Genomic DNA, 24,182 nt, shown 5'->3' with positions numbered 1-24,182 from the left:
GAGGTAGACCGGAGCTCCGGTTCCGACACGTTCCGAGTACCTCCTCTTCTTCAAGTACCTCCCAATTCTTCCCACTGGGAACTGCAGGCCGGCCTTCACAGACCGAGAGATCGGCTTCTTCTTCGGACCGCCTCCCCTTCTGCCTCCGGCTCCCTTCACCTTGGTCGGAGTATCCATTGCAGCAGGTAATCAACAAACGTTTGACCTAGTACTTAGGGCAAGCAAATGAGGGTTGAATTGTAATTCAGAGTTAGATAGATAGATAGATAGATAGGTTCCGATTTGATTTCGTGCCGGAAATTCAAGCGAAGTTCTCGTTAGCTAGCATTTCATTATCAGGATATTCGGGACGAATTGACCCGACCCATGCTCCTTCTGCTGCACCCAAGCAGGCTCCATCCAAAGCTCTGATTTTTCATCCAAGACATTTCTCAGCGGCATCTCCCACGGCTTCAAGCTGACCATTTTATCTACTAAAATGAAGCTCACACGCTCTCAGAAGCTTCTTGTGAGTTCCAAGTACCAACCTCAATTGAGGACAATATGCGGGAAGATATTACCCGACGACGAGGAGAGCGACGCGCAGTTCGTGTCGCTCCTCCGGAACATTGTCCGAGGAAAGCATAGCTGGAGCTCTGCCTTCAACAACCCCTTCATCACTGCCTCCCTGAGGCCGCACCACGTCGAGAAGGTCCTGGTCGAAACCCTAGAGGACTCCAGGTTAGCCCTCAGGTTCTTCAATTTCCTTGGGCTGCACAAGAACTTCAACCACTCCACGGCGTCGTTTTGCATCCTCATCCACGCCCTGGTCCAGAGCAATCTCTTTTGGCCTGCTTCCTCCCTCCTGCAAACTTTGTTATTTCGCGATCTGAGCCCGAGGGAAGTATTCGGGGAGCTTCTGTATTGGTACAGAGAATGTGGGTTCTCGTTGAGCTTGGGTTTTGATTTGGTGATTCAGAGTTACGTGCAGAATGGGAGAGCATTAGATGCTGTTTTGATCTTTAAGTTAATGACGGAGGAATCCGATTTGTTGCCAGAAATGAGGACTCTAAGTGGGCTCTTGAACGGATTGGCAAGGGCTCGGCAATTCCACAAGGTTGTGGAGTTGTTTGATCATATGCTAAATTTAGGCCTCGAGCCTGATGTTTTTGCCTATACAGCAGTTGTTCGGAGTTTGTGTGAGATGAAGAATTTCACTAGAGCTGAGGAAGTAATCTGTTTTATGGAGAAGAGCGGATGTGAATTGAATGTGGTGACTTACAATGTGTTGATTAATGGTCTATGCAGGTCCCAGAGGGTTGGGCATGCCATCCAGGTAAAGAACTCTCTGAGTCAGAAGGGGTTGAGACCAGATGTTGTCACTTTCTGCATGTTGTTGCTTGGGTATTGCAGGGCAGAAGAGTTTGAGCTTGGAGTGGAGCTAATGAACGAGATGCTTAGATTGGGTTTTGTTCCGAGTGAAGCAGCTCTATCGGGTCTTGTGGAAGGCTTGAGGAAAACCGGCAGGGAACTTGATGCTTTTGATTTGGTTATTAGAGTGGGAAAGCGTGGAGCAGTACCTAACCTGTTCGTCTACAATGCGTTGATTAATTCTCTTTGTAGAATAGATAAGAGGGATGACGCAATGTCGCTTTTTAAGGGAATGGAAATGACGGGACTCGTTCCAAATGATGTTACCTATACAATTTTAATCAATTTTTTCTGCAAGAAGGGGGAGTTAGATGCTGCAATTCAGTTTTTTTCAGACATGGGTAAAGGAGGGATAAAACCCACTGTTTACTCTTACAATTCTTTGATATACGGGCATTGCAGATTGCGGAATTTACTCAAAGCTGAGTCTTTTTTCCGTCAGATGACTGTGAAAGGATTAACTCCAACTGTAGTGACGTATTCAGCACTGATAGATGGTTTATGCAAGGAAGGAGAAATGCACAAAGCCTTTCGGCTTTACCATGAAATGACGGGAAAGGGTATTGCTCCAAATGTTTATACCTACAATGCTCTTATCTTCGGTCTTTTTCGTTCAAATATGATATCTGAGGCGTGCAAGCTGTTTGATGAGATGGTGGGAAGCAATGTTGTTCCAAATGATGTGACCTACAATATCATGATTGAAGGACATTGCAGAGCACATGATATAGTAAGAGCCTTCAAGTTGTTTGAAGAAATGATAAGGAGAGGCCTCAAAACAGATGCATACACTTACAGGTCCTTAATAAGTGGCCTTTGTTCGATGGGTAGAGTTACCGAAGCCAAGGAGTTTGTGGACAACCTTCACAAACAACATCACAAGTTAAATGAGATGTGTTACAGTGCCCTTCTCCATGGATTCTGCAGAGAAGGGAGGTTGATGGAAGCCCTAAGGGTTGCTCAGGAGATGGTGGAAAGGGATGTAAATATGGACCTCGTTTGTTACACTGTACTTATTGATGGGACTCTCAGAAAGAATGGTACAAAGATCATGTTCGGTTTCCTAAAGGAGATGCATGAGCTCGGAATAAGCCCCGATATTGTACTGTACACCAGCATGATTGATAATTATAGCAGAGCAGGAAAGTTGAAGGAGGCATTAGGGTTTTGGGATGTGATGGTCGATGAAGGAGTTCTGCCGAATGCCATGACTTACACTGCACTGATAAACGGCTTTTGCAAGAGTGGATCTATCGATAAAGCTGAAGTGCTTCTGAAGGAGATGCTGGTAAGTGGTCATCTCCCGAATCAGGTAACCTATGGATGTTTCCTTGATCACTTGACGAAGAATGGAGACTTGAAGAGTGCAGTAGAGCTTCACAAGGCAATGCTTAAAGGCCTCTTAGCAAACACTGCAACGTACAACATGCTGATAAGAGGCTTCTGCAAATCAGGTAGACTTCAAGAAGCTTGGGAGATTCTTCTTGAGATGACGGGAAATGGGATCTTTCCTGATTGTGTCACGTACTCGACTTTCATCTACGAGTACTGCAGGAGGGGAGATATCCTTGAAGCAATCAGGTCGTGGGAGTGTATGATTAGGAAAGGCGTAAAGCCCGACATGCTTGCTTACAATTTTATGATTCACGGATGCTGTGTCTCAGGGCACCTTGCTAAGGCTATTGCATTGAGAGATGAGATGACAAGAATGGGAATAAAGCAAAGTCGGGTAACTTCTGACGGTATGAAGGGCTTGCAACCTTTGGCAAAAGTTCCTTGAACTTTTAACAAGATTCTGTCATTTTCTTCTCTTTTTTTTAATCTGTAAGATGGGAGTTCAATTTGCGGAGGTAAGATTTTGATTTTTGGGTTCTTTTTGCTGTACAGTTGTTTTGACATTGTAAATTAGAGTTGGAGGACAGATTTTGTATCCAATTTCAAAGGGATGAATTCATCCGTTTGTGTTCATCAAAATAATTTATTAAGATCGAGGCAGTTCGGGGGCGTAACTGCAATCTGTGATCAGTGTCAAATATGCGATGTGTTGTTGGTACTTGCTGCATTGTGCATGTGTCGATCTTCATCAATATACAAGCTATGAGACATTTGCCCGAGACATGAAATCCAATTGCATTACCAGTAAGTATTTGAAGAATACTCGTTCTTTCGAGTTACAATAACTTGATTGATCCTCACAAAGCCTCCAAAGTGAACTTTCTTAATGCAGTCTGCAGGCAATAAACTGGCATGACAACGTTAAAGTAACCCCTCAACGTTGGAATCACGTGATGTCTAAGCTCCTCATTGGTGTCGACCATTCTGCTTCTGCGCGTACTGCACGCGAATGTTCCTCCCTTCCAATAACTGCAACGAAACAGGACAAGGAGATCTGGAATGACTTTTCTGTCTCCCTGAGACTTATGACGGGAATAACAAATTTGAATGCATATGCAGATTTTGGTCTTACTCGACCATCCATTTCCTTCAGAGCTTCTGCAGCTGTAGTTTCAGAACCGAAACGTACGAACCCATAGCCTTTTGATTTTCCGCTTACATGATCACATATAACCTTAGCTGAGGAAGATTTAACATGGTGGTACAGGCAGATATCGTTAAAACCAACAAAATCTCAGTAAACTGCAATACTTGGGACATCCTGGTTCTAGTTTTACCTTCTATAATATCACCAAACTGCTGGAAAGCATCCCTCAGGACAGTCTCATTCGTGTCGTACGACAGCCCTGAAACTCGGGACACCGTAAAAGCACCCGCTTGAATTGAAATCAGGAAGATTGCTTGATCGGGCGTGTAACAAATCAAATCAAGACACGATTCAACTGAAGAAAAAGGGAAGAGGGCTGACCTCCAACAAACACTTTGGTAGCAGAGCCACGAGCAAACATCCGACTGGCCAGAAGAAACCTAAAGGGGAGACAACCTCTACTTCCACCCAGAGATTGCATGTTCCTCACAAGTTAACCAGAGAAGCAAAGTACGAACTAATTCTACGAGCAGTGGAACTTAGAGGATGATGAATGGCTGGAGTGCTTTCTAACTCCTCCGAAGCCACTCCTACTATTGGGCTTTATTGGGCCCAGGGCCGAAGCCTCGTCTCTCATCTGCTGCCATCTGCCATCTTTTTACTGTCATCACCATTTTCTTCACCTCTCGTTGGAGATGGAGTGGAGACCTCAGTTTCCATGACAGTGGCAGCGAATGTATACTTAGCTGAACAGTCAAAGAGTAGACTCAAGTCATTCATTATGATATTGCTGCTGGTTGCAGTATGGAATCCTTACAAATCATTATTAGTTCAGTCCGAGTTCCATTAGTATTAATGCATCGACACCAATGCAGATAGAGCAATGGCTTCAAACGGGAAAGTTCAAAACAAAAATTGAGGGAGAAGGGCAGCAAGCAACACATGGAAGTAAGATCTAACCACGAATCCACTATCTATATCTGATTGGAAATGCTCAGGGAACATTAAGCAGAAACAAGAGGTTTCTTCTGATCTTCTCCTACGAAAAGTCCTAACACTACTAGTGCCCCCATAATCAGCACGAAACTAGCACCGGATTACATACAAAGCGGACATCGAATCATGATCTCACTAGAGGCTTAGCTTAACTAGATCAAAAGGAGGGTGAGGCCCCAATCAGGCCTTCTTGGGGGATTTTGTGGCCTTGGAAGGAGACTTGGGCTCCTTCGTCGCCTTTTCCGTCTTCTTCGGCAAGAGCACCGGGTTTATGTTGGGCAAGACACCACCGTGAGCAATGGTGACACCCTGGAGCAGCTTCCCGAGCTCCTCATCGTTCCTCACCGCCAACAGAACATGCCGGGGGATAATCCTGTTCTTCTTGTTGTCCCTAGCTGCGTTCCCCGCCAACTCCAGAACCTGCACAGTTCCCCCAATTTTCTTAGCATTGGCCAATCCAATCCATCAATGTGAAGCTTCAAGCAATGACGACTCTGCTCTAACTCAAACATCGTCATCCCAAAAAATCCAACGAGAGGTGAAGAAAATAGAACCATCGATAACGGATTAGCCCGTATAGATCTACACGAGAAACAAACAGGGGGCGGAGGGATAACTCACTTCAGCTGCCAAATACTCCAGCACGGCGGCAAGGTAGACCGGAGCTCCGGTTCCGACACGCTGCGAGTACCTCCCCTTCTTCAAGTACCTCCCAATTCTTCCCACTGGGAACTGCAGGCCGGCCTTCACAGACCGAGAGATCGGCTTCTTCTTCGGACCACCCCCCCTTCTGCCTCCGGCTCCCTTCACCTTGGTCGGAGTATCCATTGCAGCAGGTAATCAACAAACGTTTGACCGAGTACTAGGTCAAGCAAATGAGGGTTGAATTGTAATTCGGAGTTAGATAGATAGAAAGATAGATAGGTTCCGATTTGATTTCATGTCGGAAACTCAAGCAAGTTCTTATAGGGAGACGGGGCGGTCAGACCAGGAGCTGATGCCTCGACAGGTTCTCGGAAGAAGAATACTGGCCGTTGAATGGATATCTCATAGACGGCTGAAAATGATTTGAGCCGCGATCCGCTGCTTTCAGAATGGACCAATAGCGTGCGAGTACCATTTTGAATTTTTGACAAATTTCACTTTCGGCCCCTTGATTCTTCCTTCGTAGCTGAATTGCCCCCTCGAAATTCATTATATTTACACTTTCATCCATGACTTAACCGGATCTCGAGGAGTCATGAATTTCCTCTTTTCTTGGCAAGCCCACCCGATTATCACTACTACATCGTCCTTCCAGGTCCAGCTATTGAAAAGCTTCGGCTGGATGGACTTATTTTAGAGCAACAGTAAAAAAAATGTTTAGCAAAAATTTATCCATAATAGCGAAAGGACAATATTATGTAGTAGTTAAAAGGAAAACCTAATACTGCAGTTCGTGCGATTTGTAACAGCCAATCCTACATGATGATATAATACGTGTTTACACCAAAGGCCAAACAAATCATGATGGGTTGAACATATTATTTCGCATATAAGCCTGTCCAGGGGGCAATGAAAGAGGCCAAGATACTATACATGATAGGAGAGTTGAACAATACAGGGCCCGGAAGTTCCCTTTTCACCAAGGGATGGATGAAAAAGAAAAGATGACAAATCTTGAAATGAATTGAATATACATACAAGAATGAAGATAGTAACCTTCCCTTCCCTGTAACTATCTTCACTTCTTGAAGCAAAAAAAAAAAAAAAAAAAAAAGAGCTATCTTCACTTCGCAACATGAAATGCAAATTGCATTTCGAATCATGAGAAGAAAGAAAGTACTCAAGTCTCAGGCTTCACTTTTAACTAAACTAGTGATAATGCATGATGATAGTGCATTAGTAATAATAAAGCAATAGATGATACATTTCTTAACTACCAAATGGACTCCCCACCTAAACTACATGAAAGAAGCTACGTCTCATATCTCAAGAAACGAGAAATCTAGCAGAAAGACCTACTTCTGATCTTTTTGTGGCCCTCCCTCGTGCTTCTTCGCAAACTCCACAAAAATCAACCTCCCATCAATTATCTGGAAAAGGTACCAAAACCATAAGGCAAATCTAATGACAAGAACAAAAGTGAGACGAGTTTATTCCTAGTTCAGTATCAGACGTATCTCTTTTCCAAGCAGGCAGCATCAGAAAGGCATATATTATATACTACATTAAACAGAGAGGTGAAGAAGGCATCCCATGAACAAGATTAAACTAGGCATAAAGTCTTAGCTAAAGCTAAACATAGATTTACAGACTGGATCAAAGGAAGTACATCACTTGTCCCCAAAAAAAAAAAACAAAAGAAAAAAAGAATTAAAGGAAGTACATCTGCAATCAGCCTCCATATCACTACTCCAAGTGACCTATAGAGCACTCTTAAATAATTTTACAAGTATCTTAGAAGATTTCATAATTCAATTATAGATTCATTACAGAATATTTTTAGATCTTTACTTCACAAGCCCCCCCAGTTACAGAACCAAGATGACGACAACAACAATAAGATTTTCTAAATTCAACAGAAGCTTCTGACAAAAGGTTGAATCCTGAGGTTGCTGCTATATTAATTCTAAAAAAAAAGAGAACAGGAACTTTCACTACAGGAGATAACTATGAGATCGATTTTGTGGGCAGAAAGAGAAGCAACATACCCTGCCATTCAATCCACTCAATGCCTTGTGCGCTTCAGTCTCTGAGTCATACGAGACAAAACCAAATCCTTTAGGCCTCCCATTTCTTGGATCTCTGACTATCCTGGCTACTCGAATATTCCAACATATCAAATAAAAAATAAGAAGAGAATATTCCATTGAATCAGGGGGCAGGGGAAGAGGCGGAACAGTCAGCGTAACATGTAGTGCCATTGCCTACCTTCCTTGACCATACCAAAGCGTGAAAACAGCTTTCTTAGTCCGTCTTCCGTAGTGTAAAATGATAATCCTGGATAAGAATAATAAGGGTCTCACTTCATATTCTGAAGAAAATAATAGCAGTAGGCAGGTGTCAGAGAGAATATTACTGCTGACAAACAGCTCCGAGCTCAGCCGTTTTGCCATAACAGACTTGGAAAGGGATTCTTCCTCCTAGGTTTTCTGCCAAATCAATGCAATTAAAAAAAAAAGGGGGGGGATCACAAACTGCGTGCAGTTACCATAAAATGGGATCAAACTGATCTCATTAGAACTTAATATTACTAATTCAAGGCATCATAGGAAGGGACTTTGCCTGACAAGTCCGCCAAACATCAAATATGGTTTTTCCAAACCTTAAACAAAAAATGAAGACAGCAGACTCCACTAAGAGAATAACCAATTCTGCTGCAGATCAAAAACCCCGAGTTCTTCGACCTATTCGAATGTAAAAGACAGCTCAAGTCAAGTCCCATTTACTACATGGACCCAATACAACCATTAAACTTTAACGGGCAAAGCAACAACATTCATGAATCCCTCAGCTTCTCTCCTCTTCTATAGCAACCGTTCGTATCAGTTAACCTTCAAAATCAAACGACTCAAGAAAACTACGCATCAGGAATGTATAGGAAGCCAATAGGGGGCCAAAGAGGCATGTCAATTACCTCACTCAATTGGCAGCACGAATATCAGAACGTCAAAGCCAACATCTGCCTGCAGCTGAGTTCGAGAGCAAGAAAGACTCTGAAGACAGTACAGAACGCATACAGAGTCCGACCGAACCGCAGAAGGCAGCAAAAAGAAAAAACAATGGGACACTCGAAGGGATCTATATATACAACAGCTGCCATACTCGTAATACATAGCATCAATAGGAAGGAGTACGTACTAGGGCTTGGTCCTGGGTCAGGCCCAGTCCATTATTACCCCCCAAGCGTGAATAGTAGGCCCAGCTAGAGAAGAGAGAGAATCCATCTATGCGCGGAAAAACCTAGGATTGTTCCCAACAACCGGGTCTCGTTATCTGCTGTGCTTTGAGTAAATTCTTGCCAACCGATGGCCAAGGTTGACCATGGCGAGCACCAGCTCAAGTATATATACACATCAAACATTCATCAATGTCCAAAAGACTAAAACATTGATAAGAATACGAAGGGAAAAATACGAAGCTCAATGGGTAAGATGCCAAATTTGATTCAATCAGAGCAACGACACACCCTCCAAAAAAAGAAAAAAAAAAAAAAAAGATGCGAAATTTCATTCCCCCCTGCTACTAAATCACGGACCTAGAAGTCGCACTTAGCCTATCTAACTGAACATTAGAGCAGCAGACCCCCCATAATCCCTTCACGAGCTGGTGAATTTGGTGACAGCCTTCGTGCCTTCAGAGACGGCGTGCTTCGCCAGCTCACCGGGGAGCACTAACCTCACAGCCGTCTGGATCTCCCGGGAAGTGATGGTGGGCTTCTTGTTGTACCTCGCGAGCCTAGAAGACTCCTGGGCAAGCTTTTCAAAGATGTCGTTGATGAAGCTGTTCATGATCCCCATCGCCTTGCTCGAGATCCCGATGTCGGGGTGCACCTGCTTCAGCACCTTGAAGATGTAGATCTTGTAGGTCTCGATTCCCTTCTTCGCTTTCTTCTTCTTCTTGTCGGCGGAGACTGCGCCGCCCTCCTTCGGCAGTTTCTTCCCGGCCTTGGGCTTCTTCTCCGCCGGAGCCTTCTCCGCCACAGCGGACTTCTTCTCCTCCGCCGGCTTCTTCTCAGCTGGCTTCTTGTCGGCCTTTGGCGCCATCGAGTCTTCCTTTTCTTGGTGCGAATAGGAACTACTTGAAGATTAGGGTTTCGAAGCGAAGAACTGAACTGAGAGTGGGAGAGGGATATTCTCGCGATATAATGCAAGGCAAGAAAGGATTGCGGGGAATATATGCTGCTGCAGGAGATGGACTCTCATTTGCTCTCAGTTGTTCACGCGGATCATTGACGTGGCACCCTCTAATGCATTGGATGTACTTGACCTGCTCTAATTGACGGTTACGATTAGTCCTATTCCTTTCAAGACCTTTGGATAGCTGACTCGTTGCTTTTTTATTTTTTATTTTTTATTTTTTACTCTTTTACTTGTTATTTTTTTTTGGTAAAGGTTTTATTCTTTTTACTTGGAACTTGGAAGGCAACTCTCTTGTTTTTTTTTTAATGGATTGTTGGACTAAGCAAAGCCAAAAGAAAAAGGCTGGCGGGAACGGGAGAATAAGGATTAATCACCAATTCTAGACAAATTGGTTATGAAAGTGCGTTTGATAATATAAGTTACCCTCCAAGGCGCGAGCCCCAACAAACGGGAAGATACATGCTTGTTTAAGAGCAGGTTATGCTTTTGTACCCTCGTATGAGCTCACACCACGTCATATTCGGTTTCTAGGCAACTAAGAGTGCGTCTCATATTAATCGGGCCGAAGAGTGGCATGATCCAGTTCCGAGATAACCAAAAGTGCACCTCTAGTTAGGACCGAGTGTGGAGCTCGAGGTTAATTTGATATTTGTCCCCCATTGTCCGAGCACAGAAGATGACGTCGGGCTCGTGGTCAGTTGTTAAGGGCGGGTGTTTAAGGACACGTGGCACGTGTTAGACCACACGTTGCCACGTGAGGATAAGTGTTGAGATACGTTATCCCACATGAAAAAATTAAGAAATAAATCACAAGTTTATATGAGGTTTGGGTCCAACAATCTATCAACTTTTACAAATTGGCTCAAATCCGTGTAGGCCTAAGTGAAAATTTTATAAGTTCATATCGTCATTTTCGGTGAATATACTCTACATATATGTGAGATTCAAATGTGCTTCTTGACTATCTTCATACCGTCTGAAGTATTATATGGCCAACAGCATATGAAAGTTCGAATTCTGCCTCCGATTATTTTCTTTATCAAATCAGATGCGCCCCCATTGCAGTTTACAGATCCAATCAATATGGACAAAAACTCAATAGCATTGAAATTTTGATCGGTCCAATTCTGTTGAAAATAGTCCCATGATCAAAGATCGAAGTACATTCCTATATGAAACGACCTCCAATTCGTACACTCTCCGTGTGACTTCCTCGGCCCTTCCAAATCTTAAGAGAACTTAACAACTTGAAGAACATTTAATCCACACAATTTCCTTTTTTTTTTATAACCCCCTGTTAAGTGCATGCACAAAGTTTACTTTAGTAGGCAAATAAAACATTTCCATTATTTCCTCCAGGTATTAAAATTAAAAAATATTTATTAATTGATTTTGAGGAAAATGAAAATAGTTGAATGATTATTAAAGCAAACTAAACATCAATATAAAATAGTTGTTAGTTTCATAAAATCAAAGATGAATTCCTTCCCAGCTGTCAATCAACTCCTCAACCAACAGCAATCGGCAGCATAAGAATCTCGGCGATCCTGCTGTATATTGCCGACGTCGTGCAGTCCGTTCTTCATCCACGCATCAGCTAAACCGTCAAAAGGCGCCCCAATTACACTTGACCGAGCAAATTTTATAGATAAATTTGATACACACATTAATGAAGATTCCAAGAAAGCAGAACAATGTCAGCACACCATCGTTTCATATGATTCTGTTCCTCTTCACATTTCTTGGTATCTGGTACCAGAAAAACAAGTGATCGAAGAGATCAGATTACATCGCATCAAATGACATCTGCAGAATATATTCTTGTTAATGATAGCAAATCACATGACTGAGTTCAATCTGACAAACTAACACGGCTGTAAATGCATAGTTATATATCAAGTTCTTACATTTACACAGAATCATGGGGAAAAAAAAAACCCTTAAACAAACAAAGCCCTAGAAACCTAATCTTCCATGCATCCGGCCTAGAGATCCATCCAGCACGACAAGATTACCCCTTCAAGAGCTGGTGAACTTGGTGACAGCCTTGGTGCCCTCAGAGACGGCGTGCTTCGCAAGCTCACCGGGCAGGACGAGCCTGACCGCAGTCTGGATCTCCCGGGAAGTGATGGTGGGCTTCTTGTTGTACCTGGCCAACCTAGAAGCCTCCTGGGCAAGCTTCTCGAAGATGTCGTTGATGAAGCTGTTCATGATCCCCATGGCCTTGCTCGAGATCCCAATGTCGGGGTGAACCTGCTTCAGGACCTTGAAGATGTAGATCTTGTAGGTCTCCACGCTCTTCTTCGACCGCTTCTTCTTCTTGTCGGCGGAGGCGGCGCCACCCTCCTTCGGCAGCTTCTTCCCGGCCTTGGGCTTCTTCTCCGCAGGGGCTTTCTCGGCAACGGCGGACTTCTTCTCCTCCGCGGGCTTCTTCTCTGCAGGCTTCTTGTCAGCTTTAGGAGCCATCGGAAATTTGAGAAACCTGAACGGAAATCTCTGAGTTAGGGTTCGGATTGTTTGAGGTAAGGCACAGAGAGCGAGAGACTGGTGCTGTGATGGAGATTCTTGCGTGAGGGAGGATTTGTAGGTTTGGTTCCGGAGAGGGTAGTTATAGAACAAAGGGATGGAGTGTGATTGGTCTTCCGAGTTTCACTTGGATTGCTGACGCGGCGTCCTCTGAGGCGTCGAATTTATTGGCGCGGGTTTCCCATAGACGGTTGTGATTGATTAATTCTTTTCAGAATGTTTGGAATCTTAGGATAGCTGACGTGGCATCTCCAAGTGGGGCCCGGGCACCTCAGCTCGTTGAGAGAGAGCTCTCTCAGTTCAGTTCAGTCCAGTGCGTGAAAAGTTTTTATGGCAATTTAATTTCGCAATCTGATTTTAAAATTTTAATTTTAACTTTAATTATATTCATTACACGATAAAAGTCAATAATATAATTATTATTTTTTAAATTTTTTACTCATTTAATTTAATTTTTAATAATAAATTCTCTCAATTATTCATTACTTTTTTATAATTTAACAATACAATTATTACTTTTTTTCAACTATTCATTATTTTTTTCACATTTTTTTCTCATAATTCAATATTACAACAATTACAAATCAATTAATATCAAAACTCAATCCAACTCAACTCTAAAATCAAACACACTATTCATTTTCTTCTTTCTCCTACCCAAAAAAAAAGATTTCATTTTCTTTTCTTTTCTTTTTTTTTGTCCTTAAGCCAAAAATTATATTTGATTGAAAAATTAAATTATGAAGTAAGAAAATTTTCGAGATGATCGTATTTCACCGTATGTTTTGAGAAAGTATGTGTTATAGCATACAAGCGAATGGTAGTATTATTATGGGAGAATGCTTTTCTCCTTATATGGTCGATTCATTTATAAATCTACTTTCGAATATTCAGGAGAATGTAAAAATAAAATAAAAACTTAATTATAATATTTTGAAGATTTCTTTGCTCGTATTGTTATACCATTCGCCAAGTACCAAATAGTCATGGAATTTCCCTTGTAACGAAGGTAGTCGTGTTCAATAGTTCTTTATTTTTTGAGTCCACTTATCTCCGATTTTAAGGATTTTGTGCAAACAAACAATTAATTTGCACAAATGCTAGCCCTGGACTTTTTTTAAAAATGGGTAAATGGAATTGGAGAGGCTATCATCGCAGCAACTCCCACTGGGTATGATCATATGAGTAAAGACTTGTCGTGTAATGTCCGATTTGAATTCCTAAAATGGAGTTTAGAACACCTCTACTTTCTCACCTCTAGGCGCTATTCCCAAATCAAACCTTGGAAGCTAATTGATCATTATGATTTTAATGGATTGATTAGAGCACAGTTCTGCCATCAGTCACGAGTTTCTGCAGTATGATGCATGAGTAGTTCACATTTGAAGAACATTTCCCGACCACTATATCAGGTTAGCAAGAAAATGTGGTATGAGATAATGAGATTTATCTATATTTGGTCAAAGGTGATACGCAACACGGTGGGACTAGTGCGTGCTCTATGTTTTCCAAGCCTCGAGCTTATTCAGGAGGACAAGTTTCCGATGATTTAGTGAATGGTAAGCATATAGTAATAATCAGCCATACAAAACACATATCTACACCTACCTCAGTGTACACATTTGATACATGACACTGGAAATAGAACCATAATGGAACCGTAGCATGCTATATTTTGAGACCTTCCGAGCACACGCCTCATATGAAGACATTGCGTGCACATATATGGATCTTGGTATCATATTAGATCAAATATGAACGGCACAGATATAGCTGTAGAGGGGTAAAACTCACGTAGGCCCCAAGATCATTCTTTTATCATGTAACTAGTCAATTAATAACATCAATAAGCGATGGTCCAAGGCAAAAAATCCAAAAATCATCGCTAAAACTTGAAATCCACACGTGATCAGCTCTTTCATCACACACCGACAATGGAGGACAAGAATCCATACTGTGAATGGTATAGAAATCTAGCTAACGTTCTTATGTCATGCCTTTTATCGGAATTAAGTACGGGCTAGCTAATCTATCACAAGCTACTTACTACATATGCTGGACTGGATGACTCTCTCTACGTTGAATTTGATATTTCCGCTCACTTTGAGTTCAAAGCCGAGCTCTATAGCTCGTACAGCTCAAGCTCAATGGTACTTGGGTCGAAACTTTCATGAACTTGGCTGGTGCAAGACATTTATCGAGTGCCGTTGATTTTTTAAGATATTTTTATATACTTGCGGAATTGCACATTCCGAATCAAGAATTCAAGCTATTAATTTAGTCCCATGCTTGACTCGAGGTCAAGTTCATGGAGATCTATTTGATCTCAAGCAACTCTTACCAATATCAAATCTGGAATGCCTTTGATCAATACTCAGTAGAAAATTTGACGTATCAATCTTCCAGAGCGAACCAAGAACTGAGCTTCGAAATACTATGTGGTACTTGCTCCCAAATGAGTTGTTGGATTGGGGGAGCTTGCCCCCTACTAGACAAGATACAATACGATCCGCATATAAAGAGCTTGGGTTCTACATCCCTCGGATGTGGTAGAAGTTTTGGGCGATACTGAGCTATCGTGATAGGGGAAGTAAGCTTGAAATCACTAGATTGGACTCCATTGGGTGAGGAGAGACTATTTAAAACGGCAAGATAGGTAATGCTGTCATTTGTCAGTGCCACAAATAGAGTGACAGCAGCTGTCGTTTACTGAAAGGGCACAAATCCAAGCCAAAGGCAGCACCTTGATTCGAATTGGAGGTGCTCCCAAACCCACCCGCACGCAGCTCGGAGAGAGAGAGAAGAGAGAGGGATCTGCGTGGTCGGTTTGTTCGAGCGCGCACCAGGTGGTGGTCTGGTCTTCTTGCAATTTAGCATCCCCACCGCTGTCGTCGGAGGAGCTCCTTCCTCGCAGCTGTAGCTGAATAGATCAAGGTTGTTTCCTTTTCTGTCATTTCAACTATCCTCTCTCTATCTTTCTCTCTCTCTCTCTCTCTCTAAATCTCCATGGCCTCTCGCTTACGACCTCTTGGGGAATCTCTCTCCCCCTCTTGATCTCTCTCTTTTCCCCCCTCCCTCCCCCCTACCCGTCATCGATCTGGTACCTCCCTTTACTTGATTTTGTTCATATATGGCGTTGATTTGGGAAGAAATTCCTCCTCTGATGTCAAATTATCTTCTTGATGCAGAGAGGAGTGGATTGATTTTCAATATAATTAGGGTTTTATTCTCCGCGTGTTGAGTATTTGTCGGAATGGCAGCTCCGCCGGCGAGGGCCCGAGCCGACTATGATTACCTCATCAAGCTCTTGCTGATTGGGGATAGCGGTAATTGATCCCTTCCACCTCAAGCGTCCGTTTTCTGTCACCTCTCAATTTTCCCAGGGAACAAAGGAGGTTCTTAAGCTCCGTGATCCGTAGTCTCATGTCTCATTTCGGAGCTTTCGTGGTGGTTGTGGTTGACTTTTCATGTTTGAAACCGAATGAGGATGTAAACCATATGCTGTCTTGTTGACGTTAGTAATCTATCTTGCATTGCTGGGGGATTGAATATATCTGGTGCCAATTATGCAGCTCAATAGACAAGCTTCCATTCGTACTTTCGTCCCAGAATGTATCTTTAGGTCTTGCAGTACCAGTAAAAACTTTCAGTTTCGATTATTGCGTGGGGTGGCAGCTAAAGATTGAAACCAGAAAAGTTCCCGATATATTTGTGCCCGATGTATTAAGAAGCTTCCAATCTTACTATATCTTTAAATGCATTATGCTTTGTTGAGATTCACAACCTTGCAGATGGAATTTTACTGATTGATATTGTAGTATGGAGCATATTTGGGACGAAGAATTCTAGTAAATAATGCGGATCTTCATTGTTATATTTATATCGTATCGTGGCAGGTGTGGGTAAGAGTTGTCTTCTTTTGCGCTTCTCAGATGGTTCGTTTACCACCAGCTTTATAACCACTATCGGGTCAGTGATCTCTGGACTTTGTGTTCATACCCAATATTGACCCCTGAGAACTTACTCACCTATCACATCTTTCTTCCTTGTGCAGTATCGATTTCAAGATAAGAACTATAGAGCTTGATGGCAAACGAATCAAGCTTCAAATTTGGGACACAGCGGGTCAGGAGCGGTTTCGAACAATCACAACTGGTATGCATTCAGAAAGGCAGCCAACATTTGCTTGTGTTCATAATTTTTTGCCTTTGGTGTGATCATTTTCTATAATTGGGTGCTCTCTTCTTTTTATGTTTTATATATATATTCCATGCTGACCCTTTCCAGTGTGATCCAGCTTACTATCGTGGAGCTATGGGGATTCTTCTGGTCTATGATGTTACTGACGAATCATCCTTCAATAGTATGTCTCTCTAACATCTTTCTATCTGTAATATATGAATTATTAGCATTATGCTCACTGTCTCCTATCTGAATTCGTCAGACATCAGGAACTGGATTCGTAATATTGAACAGCATGCATCTGATAATGTCAACAAGATTCTGGTAGGAAACAAGGCTGACATGGATGAAAGCAAAAGAGTAAGTGACTATGTTCTCCATCTTCTCATGATCACACTGTTTTCAGTAGTTTAGAAATGATTTTGCAACAGCAAAGAAAGCTTTAGAAGAATCTGAAGGATACAGATTATTAGCCCTTTTCTGATTGGGCCCTTTCCATGTTGCTTTTCTAGGCTGTGCCCACTGCAAAAGGCCAAGCACTTGCTGATGAGTATGGGATCAAGTTCTTTGAGACTGTAAGTGAAAACTCTTTGATACCCTAATCTTATCAGGGAGGGAAAAAAAATCTCGTTGTTATGCTGAAGTTGGGTGTGATCTGTGCAGAGTGCAAAGACAAACCTGAATGTGGAGCAAGTTTTCTTCTCCATAGCAAGGGACATAAAGCAAAGGCTTGCAGACACCGATTCCAAGGCTGAGGTCATTTTCTTCATCTTCTACTCTGTATAAATTTCTCTTTACTTTCAGTTCATTAACATATGATTAGTTGAAGTTCTAAAAGCTGTGCATTTCTTGCTGTGCTTTGTCATAGCAGCCCTCGACTATCAGGATTAATCAACCAGACCAGGCTGGTGGAGCTGCACAGGCTACGCAAAAATCAGCTTGCTGTGGTTCATAAAAAAAGCCGTATGGTCAGTCCACTCAGTTGGGGGCAGGGCAGCAGGCTAATTGCAACAATGACGATATAGTGGTGTTTGTAATCTTTCTGATCTTATCATTCTTTCAGAACTTGAAGTGTGAAATTACTCCCTACTTGTCTAAATGGTTTGTTATGTGACTGAAAGACACGGTGGCATTTTATTGTTGTCACTTTTCTCTGCTTCTCTTCTGGGTCTCCTTTGTTTCTAAATGTTGGAAAACCTTTTTCCTGTCACAATTCCCTCCCATATCAAACGTGCAAGCGGTCCTATCTTCTGCACAGTTCACTTCAAGTCGACAGCAGACAACAATATAAGAATTATGGATGAGCCGGGAAAAAGACAGTTTTTTTTTTTAAATCCGGTGTGAATCTGATTTCCGGAAGTCCAATTAGGCTTCAACTAATTCAGTCGAGTCGAGTTAATCTACCGAGGGGTAAGGTTCTCTCAGCATGAATTTTTTCAAATTCGAGATCTTGCATAAGTGAAATAAGCGTTGAGTCGCTTAAATCAATTCATGTTAGTGAAAAAAAAAAAGACAATTTTACAAGCCTGCCCATGATTAGGCCTATAGCTCAATTGCTATCAGGTGGGCTCCTTTTCTGGTTGTCGTACGAGCGCTTGATTGCGGCCACAAGGGAGTTGGACACAGGGGGAGGCGGTCCAGAGAGATCCCCACGCCGAGCTCTGGCACCTTGAACTGAAGACGCAAAATTAATTATTATTTCACAAAAGAGAATAATTTTAATAAAAAAATGGAAGGACCGAAGTGAGAGTGATAATTTCTTCATTGTTAACGGTGTTAGCTCTGTTAGGACCACGCTGATGAGTTTATTTGTCAGGGACTACATTGTATGGAGGAGTTAATTGATGCTATAAAGGACCAATTTGATATTAATAAGGACCTAATTAATGTTACAAGAGTATAAATTGATGTGCCGATGACTAATTTGATGTCTTAAAGGACCAAATTGATGTTCCTAGGGTCAAAGTGATGTAGATTTCATGCATGGGGACCAAGGTGAAGCAACTTGCATAACTCATGGACCAAAATAATATTTTTCTCTTATTAGAACAATAAAATTACCGCCTTGCTATTTTAAATTACTCTATACCTAATAATTTTTAGATTACTTGAAATGAATATTTTTGGGATATAGAAAGTTACTTCAACTATCTCCCTCTTTCCTTTTGTAATATAGATATACTAGAGTATTGACTCGCGTAACGCGTGAAAGTGAATCAAAAAATTTATTTTTTACATTGTGATTACATTTTATGAGTAGAATATTTTTACATGTTTATTCATCTACATAAAATAAGGTTTGTATTTACTTTATATTCTTCCTATTATTTAAAAATAGATAACTTATACAGAAAAATGGAGTTTACATTTGAAAAATAGAAAAAGCTTGGGGAAAGATAAAAAAAGAAAAAAGAAAAAAAGAAAAAAAAAAGGAAAAGGAAGATAGAAGGAGAAAACGGGAGAATTGAGAGAAGAGAGAAAGAGAAAGAAATCAACGGAGAGAAAAGTGGAGATATGAGCGGTTAAGAGAATATCTAAATATATAATTTTACCTTTTAAGTCGTTCTAATATAATCTTTTTTTTTTAAATCATCGACAATGGGCATTATCGGAACTTGAATGTTACGCAATTTTTTTTCCTTTTTACTTTTGTAGCAATTTTAATTTGAAAATTAAATCTACATGAAAAGTTATAAATTATATTTCATTTATACATTATATATTAAAGATATGTCAAAATTACCGACTTTGAAAAGTCAATAAAAAAATGATATATCATTATGTTGAGGAAAGAGAAATAAGAGAGGTGGAGAATACGTTAGGGAGGGAGCTGAGAGAGAGATAAAGTTGCGGGAAGAGTTGAGAGTTAGTAATTACAAAATAAGTTAAATTTACATAATTACCTTTAAACTTTCACTCATCTAATGATTAGCAGTTAACCTTCATATTTCTTTATGGGCATTTTTGGAAATGGAATGTCAGACCAAAACTTTCCTTCTTACTTTTGTAGTAGTATAGGTAATATAGATATATTGCTGAATAAGAATCGGACCAGTAATATCACAGGCTAAAAGAGTATCAGTTCTATCAACGAGGCTTGGTTCAAGCATGAGTCAAGTTAGAGTCCAAAATATCCACGTTTGTAAAAATTTTATCCCTTCGGGGTTTATACCCAAAAATAAAATAAAATTCTCGCGTGAAACTCAAGGAAGAGTACAGAATATTAATCACCTTGATAAGAAGCCCTGGCCTAATCAGCTAGAACAATACTAAATAAATAGGAAGGTGATCCAAAATACAAAATGTCTATACTCCTCCGGAGCGAGCCTAGCTAGTCCATCCTCCACCATGTCGTACAAGTAGAACCAGGATGCCTAACTCCGATGCCTGATGAGACCATCCCGTGGAGCCTATGATTTGGCAAGGATGCTGGTGCCATCTCAATCATTCATCATAATTATAAAAGTACTCCCTTTCCTTTCGCCTTCACATTGCATCCTGCCTAGAAATTTTGCACCGTGGATTTCATCAATCTCATGAAATTCTAATTGCCCAATTTCTTTACGGCACGTTTGATAGCAATGAATGGAATTGAAATTGACGAGGCACGTTTGATAGTAGTGAGTGGAATTGATGAGGAATTAATGATGAATAAAAACAGATGAGGAAAGGCAATTGGAGGAGAATTAAGTTAAACAATACCACCGTTTGTTAAGCGACTGATAGAAGCATTTTATTTTTGTGACACTCTGCTTTGCTTTTTTCTAAATGTTAGAGGAACCTTTCTTTCACAATTCCCTCCATTATCAACATGAGAGTGATCCTATTTTCTGCACGATTCATACCGATTTGACAGCAGACAAACGATGTAAGAATTATGAGCGAGCAGGGGAAAGGACCAGTTTTTATAAGCGTGGGCCTATAGCTCAATGGCTGGAATCTTGGAGCATATCCATTTGTCAAGAGTCAATAATTTGATTAGCTCACACTCTTCACGGCGGTACACAACTTTCTCACTAAGATTTACATGACACCGAATTACACCTCATCTACAAAACGAACTCAACTCAGCAAATGAGAGAGCGCTACAACCTTACAAAGACCAGATAAACATGAGCAAATAAAGAAGCCAAAGACAAAGTACGTTGATTTACCTGCACATGTCTACATTAAAAAGGGTCCGGTATGAGGTGAGATCTATGCAAAGAGGCAGAGCTACACGACATATATGTTAGTGCTCTTAGATGGTCTGCCCATTAACTGAGTCTCTCATTAGCTAAACTCATCCTTGCTATAGATACGCTGAAGCTCATGAGTAGCTGCTTGAAAGGACTCTGAAAAAGAAGGGTCAACTCGTCAGGACCAGGGAGAGATGAGAATCAGAGGGAGTGGGAGAACATCATTATCAGTTACGACAAAGAGAAATGCATTTAATTGGGAAATATAACTATGTATATACCTAAAGAAATTATTGTACCTTTCCAAATGCGAAAAGACTTCTGGTTAATTGGAGCACCAAATACAGTTTGAATTGCATCAAACAACAGGCTCACGGGTGTACTCCTCAATTCTTGGACTATCTGATATATAGTCTTTCCATTTTCAAAATATATGTGATTGTTGGGGTGTTTTGTCTTGGCACCGGCATGCCGCTCAAACTCGTAGGCATTAAGAATCTTGAGAAAAAAAAAAAAAGCCCATATACCATACAGTTACTTCCCATTTCGGCCTACTTGGTCAAAACTGCGAGAGTGAAAAATAGAAAATGTCTTACCTTCGTATAATTACATGAATGACAGCCACAAAGGTAGCCCGAACCTTTAATGATTCCATGGAGCTCCTTATTTGGAGGATTTCACAACTATAAGTCAGCAGATGGCAACAAAGACAAAGGAATTGAACAAGAAGCAATTAGTAAAGTTTACCTCCCTTGATACAGCAACATACTTTATGGCAACTCCATCAAGCATACCAGTAGATATCAGGCTCCTGACGTTTGAAGGGAAGCTGTTTGGAGCTTCTTTTCGAGATGGTTTATTGCTCCCTGGCTTATTCTTTGGGACCGAATCGCTCAATGATTTGTTTTCCTGGTTCAAGCCGACATTTGAAAGATCTACTTGCTTCTGTTGACGAGTTTCTGTCATTTGAGCTGAAGACTGATCATATAATTTGTCAAAACTACCATCTCGTTGGGCTATTGGCATGACACAGTGATCGCTGCTGAAGCCACCAAAAGAAAGCATACTACTATCTCCTTTACCATAAGAATCTGCAATGGTTATCATGTTAGCTCCCTTCTCATAAGCGGAGTCCATTGATCTGATTTGAGAATGATCCTCATATACATGACCCATTAAAGGGACATTCTGAATCTCCTTATTGTAGGTTTGCCCCGCGGGAAAAAAGTCTGTCCCATTTCCCCCATGAAAGCCACTTAGCTTTTGAGCACGTGCTCCACTGTGAGAATCCTTAATGCAACCTCCTTTGATTTTTTGAGTGCCATTGTAGCTTAGGCCAGTTTCAGGATCCTCTGTGGAGTGAGATATCGAAAGATTGACAGATATGTCATCCTCAAAATGGTCCACAAGGCCCTCTGTCCTCATAAGGGAGCCGTCATTGCCGAAATTGACAGGCCTTTCTGTTTCGGACCCAAACGACCTGTCTATAAACTGGGTCGGGACTGATTGAAAACTGGCAGTGCTTTCCCATTGAGAAACATTGGCATGTGTAATTCCAGCGGTCACCTGGCCGTATGGAGGTTGCAATGCTTGTTTTTTGCTTGCAAAGAGCTCCGGTTCAAGTGACTCTATGAACCACTCATGAGGCCTCTTTGGGTCAATCCTGGAAGGATTATCATCAAGTGCCGGGTTTCTCTCAATTGCATGTTCAGAGACCTTTGACCTCCAGGAATCCTTATTATGAAAAGACTGCCAAAGAAAAGGACGCTGAATTAGTTGCATTCTCTAATTCATATGCTCAGTTCACATGTGGATTATAGAAAGGACGGAGTTACTCAATTGCAACAAGAGGGACATCATAGTATTCAATTTCATCTCCCCCGTGGGTTTCTTCTACATCAAGATGTTCAGCAAAAGTTTAAAAAAAAAAAATGGACAGCACAACGAGATTGCATAAGTCCAAGATCCAGCTGGGAATGTGAAGATGGGAAGTCGGAAGCCATAAAGCAGGATTTAACATCTGAATGGAGTGGGGAAAAAAAAAATTGTAGCTGAAATAAACAACCACTGCAGCAGTTCTTGTTAAGTAGTATTCCCTAACTGATTTCATCCTAACCTCCCCCAGCCAAGATGCTGTCCAGATATAATTAACGTACTATCTATTGCATCCGGTCGTAATGGCAAAATGAGGGTGATGCATTCACATGCGGCGATTGATCATCGCAACTGAAGATGATTGAACTACTCTTTGGTATGAGAAAACACAGGAACACTGACAAACCCAGGAATCTGATGAGGCGTATGAGTTACTACGGAGGATACCATGTTGCTGCTTGTACTGCCCGATAGAACGGAAGTGCGTGATCCAAAGCTTAAGTCTGCAAATGAAAAGGACAGTCAGTTCCTTGATTGAACGGGCATAGTCTTTTTTCTCATACGAACAGCATTGAACAGAAAATTATCATAAGCTGAAAATCACCTTCCTGGCACAGCAATTTTATGGGGGAAGAAAAAAAGAAGAAATAAGGAACCTTTTTCTCACTCACCATTTTTTCAAGTCCTAGCAACCGGAGATTTCTGGGAGAGCAGCTTATCACTCGGACAATTTGGAAAGTAAGCTACGTCCCCCAAGAGCCTGTCAAAGTACGGAAGTTCAACGTCCGTACCTCCAACGGTTCCCGGAAGGTGATCGGCCGGCGGGAGTAACTAGCAAGGCGATTGATTGCACGGAGAAGGTGGAGGGAAGATGGCGTTCAGGCGGGTATGGGTAACAGAGTGGGGGGGGAGGGAGGGAGGAAGGCATGGAGGGGGGAAGAGAGAGAGAGAGAGACAGAGACAGAGAAGATAATCAATCATACGGTAGGTGAGTCGAGGAGCAGAGGATTTTTCTTCCGAACGCCACAAGTCCACGCCGTACGCGTGGCGCACTGGATAAGTTTCTCTCGTCCCTAGCTGTAGCTGAAGCTGGACCTGCATGAGCCCAATATTTCCCGGCACAATAAATCCCAAAAAAAAAAAATCAGAAACTTTTGTTTTGATAATAATTTCTTTCTTTTTTTTTTCTTTTTGGGCGATGTAAATCAATAATTTTGATGCATGCAAAAAAGCACAAGCTTTAACTATTTTTAAATTTTGACACAAACTTTATTTTTTGACAAAAAAGATATATTTTTTTTGGATAAATGGTAATAGTTCATCGATAACAAAATTAATTTACATCAAAAATTAGTACCATTTACCAATGTACAATGTAAATAAATTGAAAAAGTCTCAAAAGTCTACCCCAAAATCATGAGCAGTATCAATCCTTATACGATGCAAATAAATTGAAAACTCCCAAAAGTCTACCCCAAAATCATGAGCAGTATCAAAATGGTGAAACATGTGCCCTGCTATGATAGAATGTATAATTTAGCATGAAAAGCAGGGAAAATGGACAACTTCGCTTGCACATCCGAAAAGATCCTCCGAATTATAATTGTTGGTGACGAGAATTGCTTTTGGTAGATCATGGCGTTCATCTCCCTCCGTATGCAATATATGTAATGAGTCCATAGAAACTTG

At 41.3% G+C, this 24,182-nt stretch overlaps 5 protein-coding genes and 1 pseudogene across 8 annotated transcripts; 2 read left to right on the top strand and 4 right to left on the bottom strand.

Moving 5' to 3' along the window:
- Nucleotides 1–54: 54 nt before the first annotated feature.
- On the top strand, nucleotides 55–3,419 carry LOC116211246 (putative pentatricopeptide repeat-containing protein At5g59900). The gene is made up of 2 exons (XM_031545534.1): nucleotides 55–185; nucleotides 393–3,419. Exon 2 carries the CDS (start codon nucleotides 479–481, stop codon nucleotides 3,188–3,190), a length of 2,712 nt encoding a protein of 903 aa, XP_031401394.1. The 5' UTR covers nucleotides 55–185; nucleotides 393–478; the 3' UTR covers nucleotides 3,191–3,419.
- A 103-nt stretch (nucleotides 3,420–3,522) lies between these two features.
- LOC116211251 (histone H2A-like) lies at nucleotides 3,523–6,190 on the bottom strand. Its single transcript, XM_031545538.1, has 5 exons — nucleotides 5,510–6,190; nucleotides 5,098–5,308; nucleotides 4,083–4,157; nucleotides 3,878–3,984; nucleotides 3,523–3,774 (listed from the first exon to the last, which is right to left on the bottom strand). Exons 1-5 carry the CDS (start codon nucleotides 5,714–5,716, stop codon nucleotides 3,712–3,714), a joined length of 663 nt encoding a protein of 220 aa, XP_031401398.1. The 5' UTR covers nucleotides 5,717–6,190; the 3' UTR covers nucleotides 3,523–3,711.
- A 195-nt stretch (nucleotides 6,191–6,385) lies between these two features.
- Nucleotides 6,386–8,723, bottom strand: LOC116211248 (small RNA-binding protein 11, chloroplastic). Of its 2 annotated transcripts, XM_031545537.1 has the most exons (6): nucleotides 8,508–8,723; nucleotides 8,196–8,277; nucleotides 7,950–8,022; nucleotides 7,802–7,870; nucleotides 7,582–7,688; nucleotides 6,386–6,963 (listed from the first exon to the last, which is right to left on the bottom strand). In XM_031545537.1, the coding sequence occupies exons 3-6, from the start codon at nucleotides 7,984–7,986 to the stop codon at nucleotides 6,889–6,891; spliced, it is 288 nt and encodes a 95-aa protein (XP_031401397.1). In that variant the 5' UTR covers nucleotides 7,987–8,022; nucleotides 8,196–8,277; nucleotides 8,508–8,723; the 3' UTR covers nucleotides 6,386–6,888. The 2 variants fall into 2 exon arrangements, with proteins under 2 accessions (XP_031401397.1, XP_031401396.1); XM_031545536.1 differs by lacking the exon at nucleotides 8,196–8,277.
- A 281-nt stretch (nucleotides 8,724–9,004) lies between these two features.
- Nucleotides 9,005–12,334, bottom strand: LOC116211249 (annotated as a pseudogene).
- Nucleotides 12,335–14,910: 2,576 nt separating this feature from the next.
- Nucleotides 14,911–17,601, top strand: LOC116212412 (ras-related protein RABE1c). 2 transcript variants are annotated; one of them, XM_031547012.1, is made up of 9 exons: nucleotides 14,911–15,192; nucleotides 15,447–15,584; nucleotides 16,155–16,227; nucleotides 16,313–16,413; nucleotides 16,556–16,621; nucleotides 16,703–16,800; nucleotides 16,953–17,015; nucleotides 17,104–17,196; nucleotides 17,312–17,601. In XM_031547012.1, the coding sequence occupies exons 2-9, from the start codon at nucleotides 15,512–15,514 to the stop codon at nucleotides 17,393–17,395; spliced, it is 651 nt and encodes a 216-aa protein (XP_031402872.1). In that variant the 5' UTR covers nucleotides 14,911–15,192; nucleotides 15,447–15,511; the 3' UTR covers nucleotides 17,396–17,601. The 2 variants fall into 2 exon arrangements, with proteins under 2 accessions (XP_031402872.1, XP_031402873.1); XM_031547013.1 differs by lacking the exon at nucleotides 14,911–15,192 and adding an exon at nucleotides 15,210–15,358.
- A 1,972-nt stretch (nucleotides 17,602–19,573) lies between these two features.
- On the bottom strand, nucleotides 19,574–23,434 carry LOC116211625. Of its 2 annotated transcripts, XR_004157709.1 has the most exons (7): nucleotides 23,165–23,434; nucleotides 22,941–22,996; nucleotides 21,366–22,367; nucleotides 21,215–21,280; nucleotides 20,918–21,116; nucleotides 20,595–20,774; nucleotides 19,574–19,942 (listed from the first exon to the last, which is right to left on the bottom strand). XR_004157709.1 is itself a non-coding variant. In XM_031546082.1 (6 exons), exons 2-6 carry the CDS (start codon nucleotides 22,941–22,943, stop codon nucleotides 20,713–20,715), a joined length of 1,332 nt encoding a protein of 443 aa, XP_031401942.1. In that variant the 5' UTR covers nucleotides 22,944–22,996; nucleotides 23,165–23,434; the 3' UTR covers nucleotides 20,363–20,712. The 2 variants fall into 2 exon arrangements, 1 of the variants encoding a protein (XP_031401942.1); XM_031546082.1 differs by lacking the exon at nucleotides 19,574–19,942 and having other exon boundaries at nucleotides 20,363–20,774.
- Nucleotides 23,435–24,182: the final 748 nt, after the last annotated feature.

Source organism: Punica granatum, chromosome 6 (assembly GCF_007655135.1).
Source record: "Punica granatum isolate Tunisia-2019 chromosome 6, ASM765513v2, whole genome shotgun sequence".
NCBI classification, from domain to species: domain Eukaryota; kingdom Viridiplantae; phylum Streptophyta; class Magnoliopsida; order Myrtales; family Lythraceae; genus Punica; species Punica granatum.
This window is presented reverse-complemented; position numbering and strand designations above follow the sequence as displayed.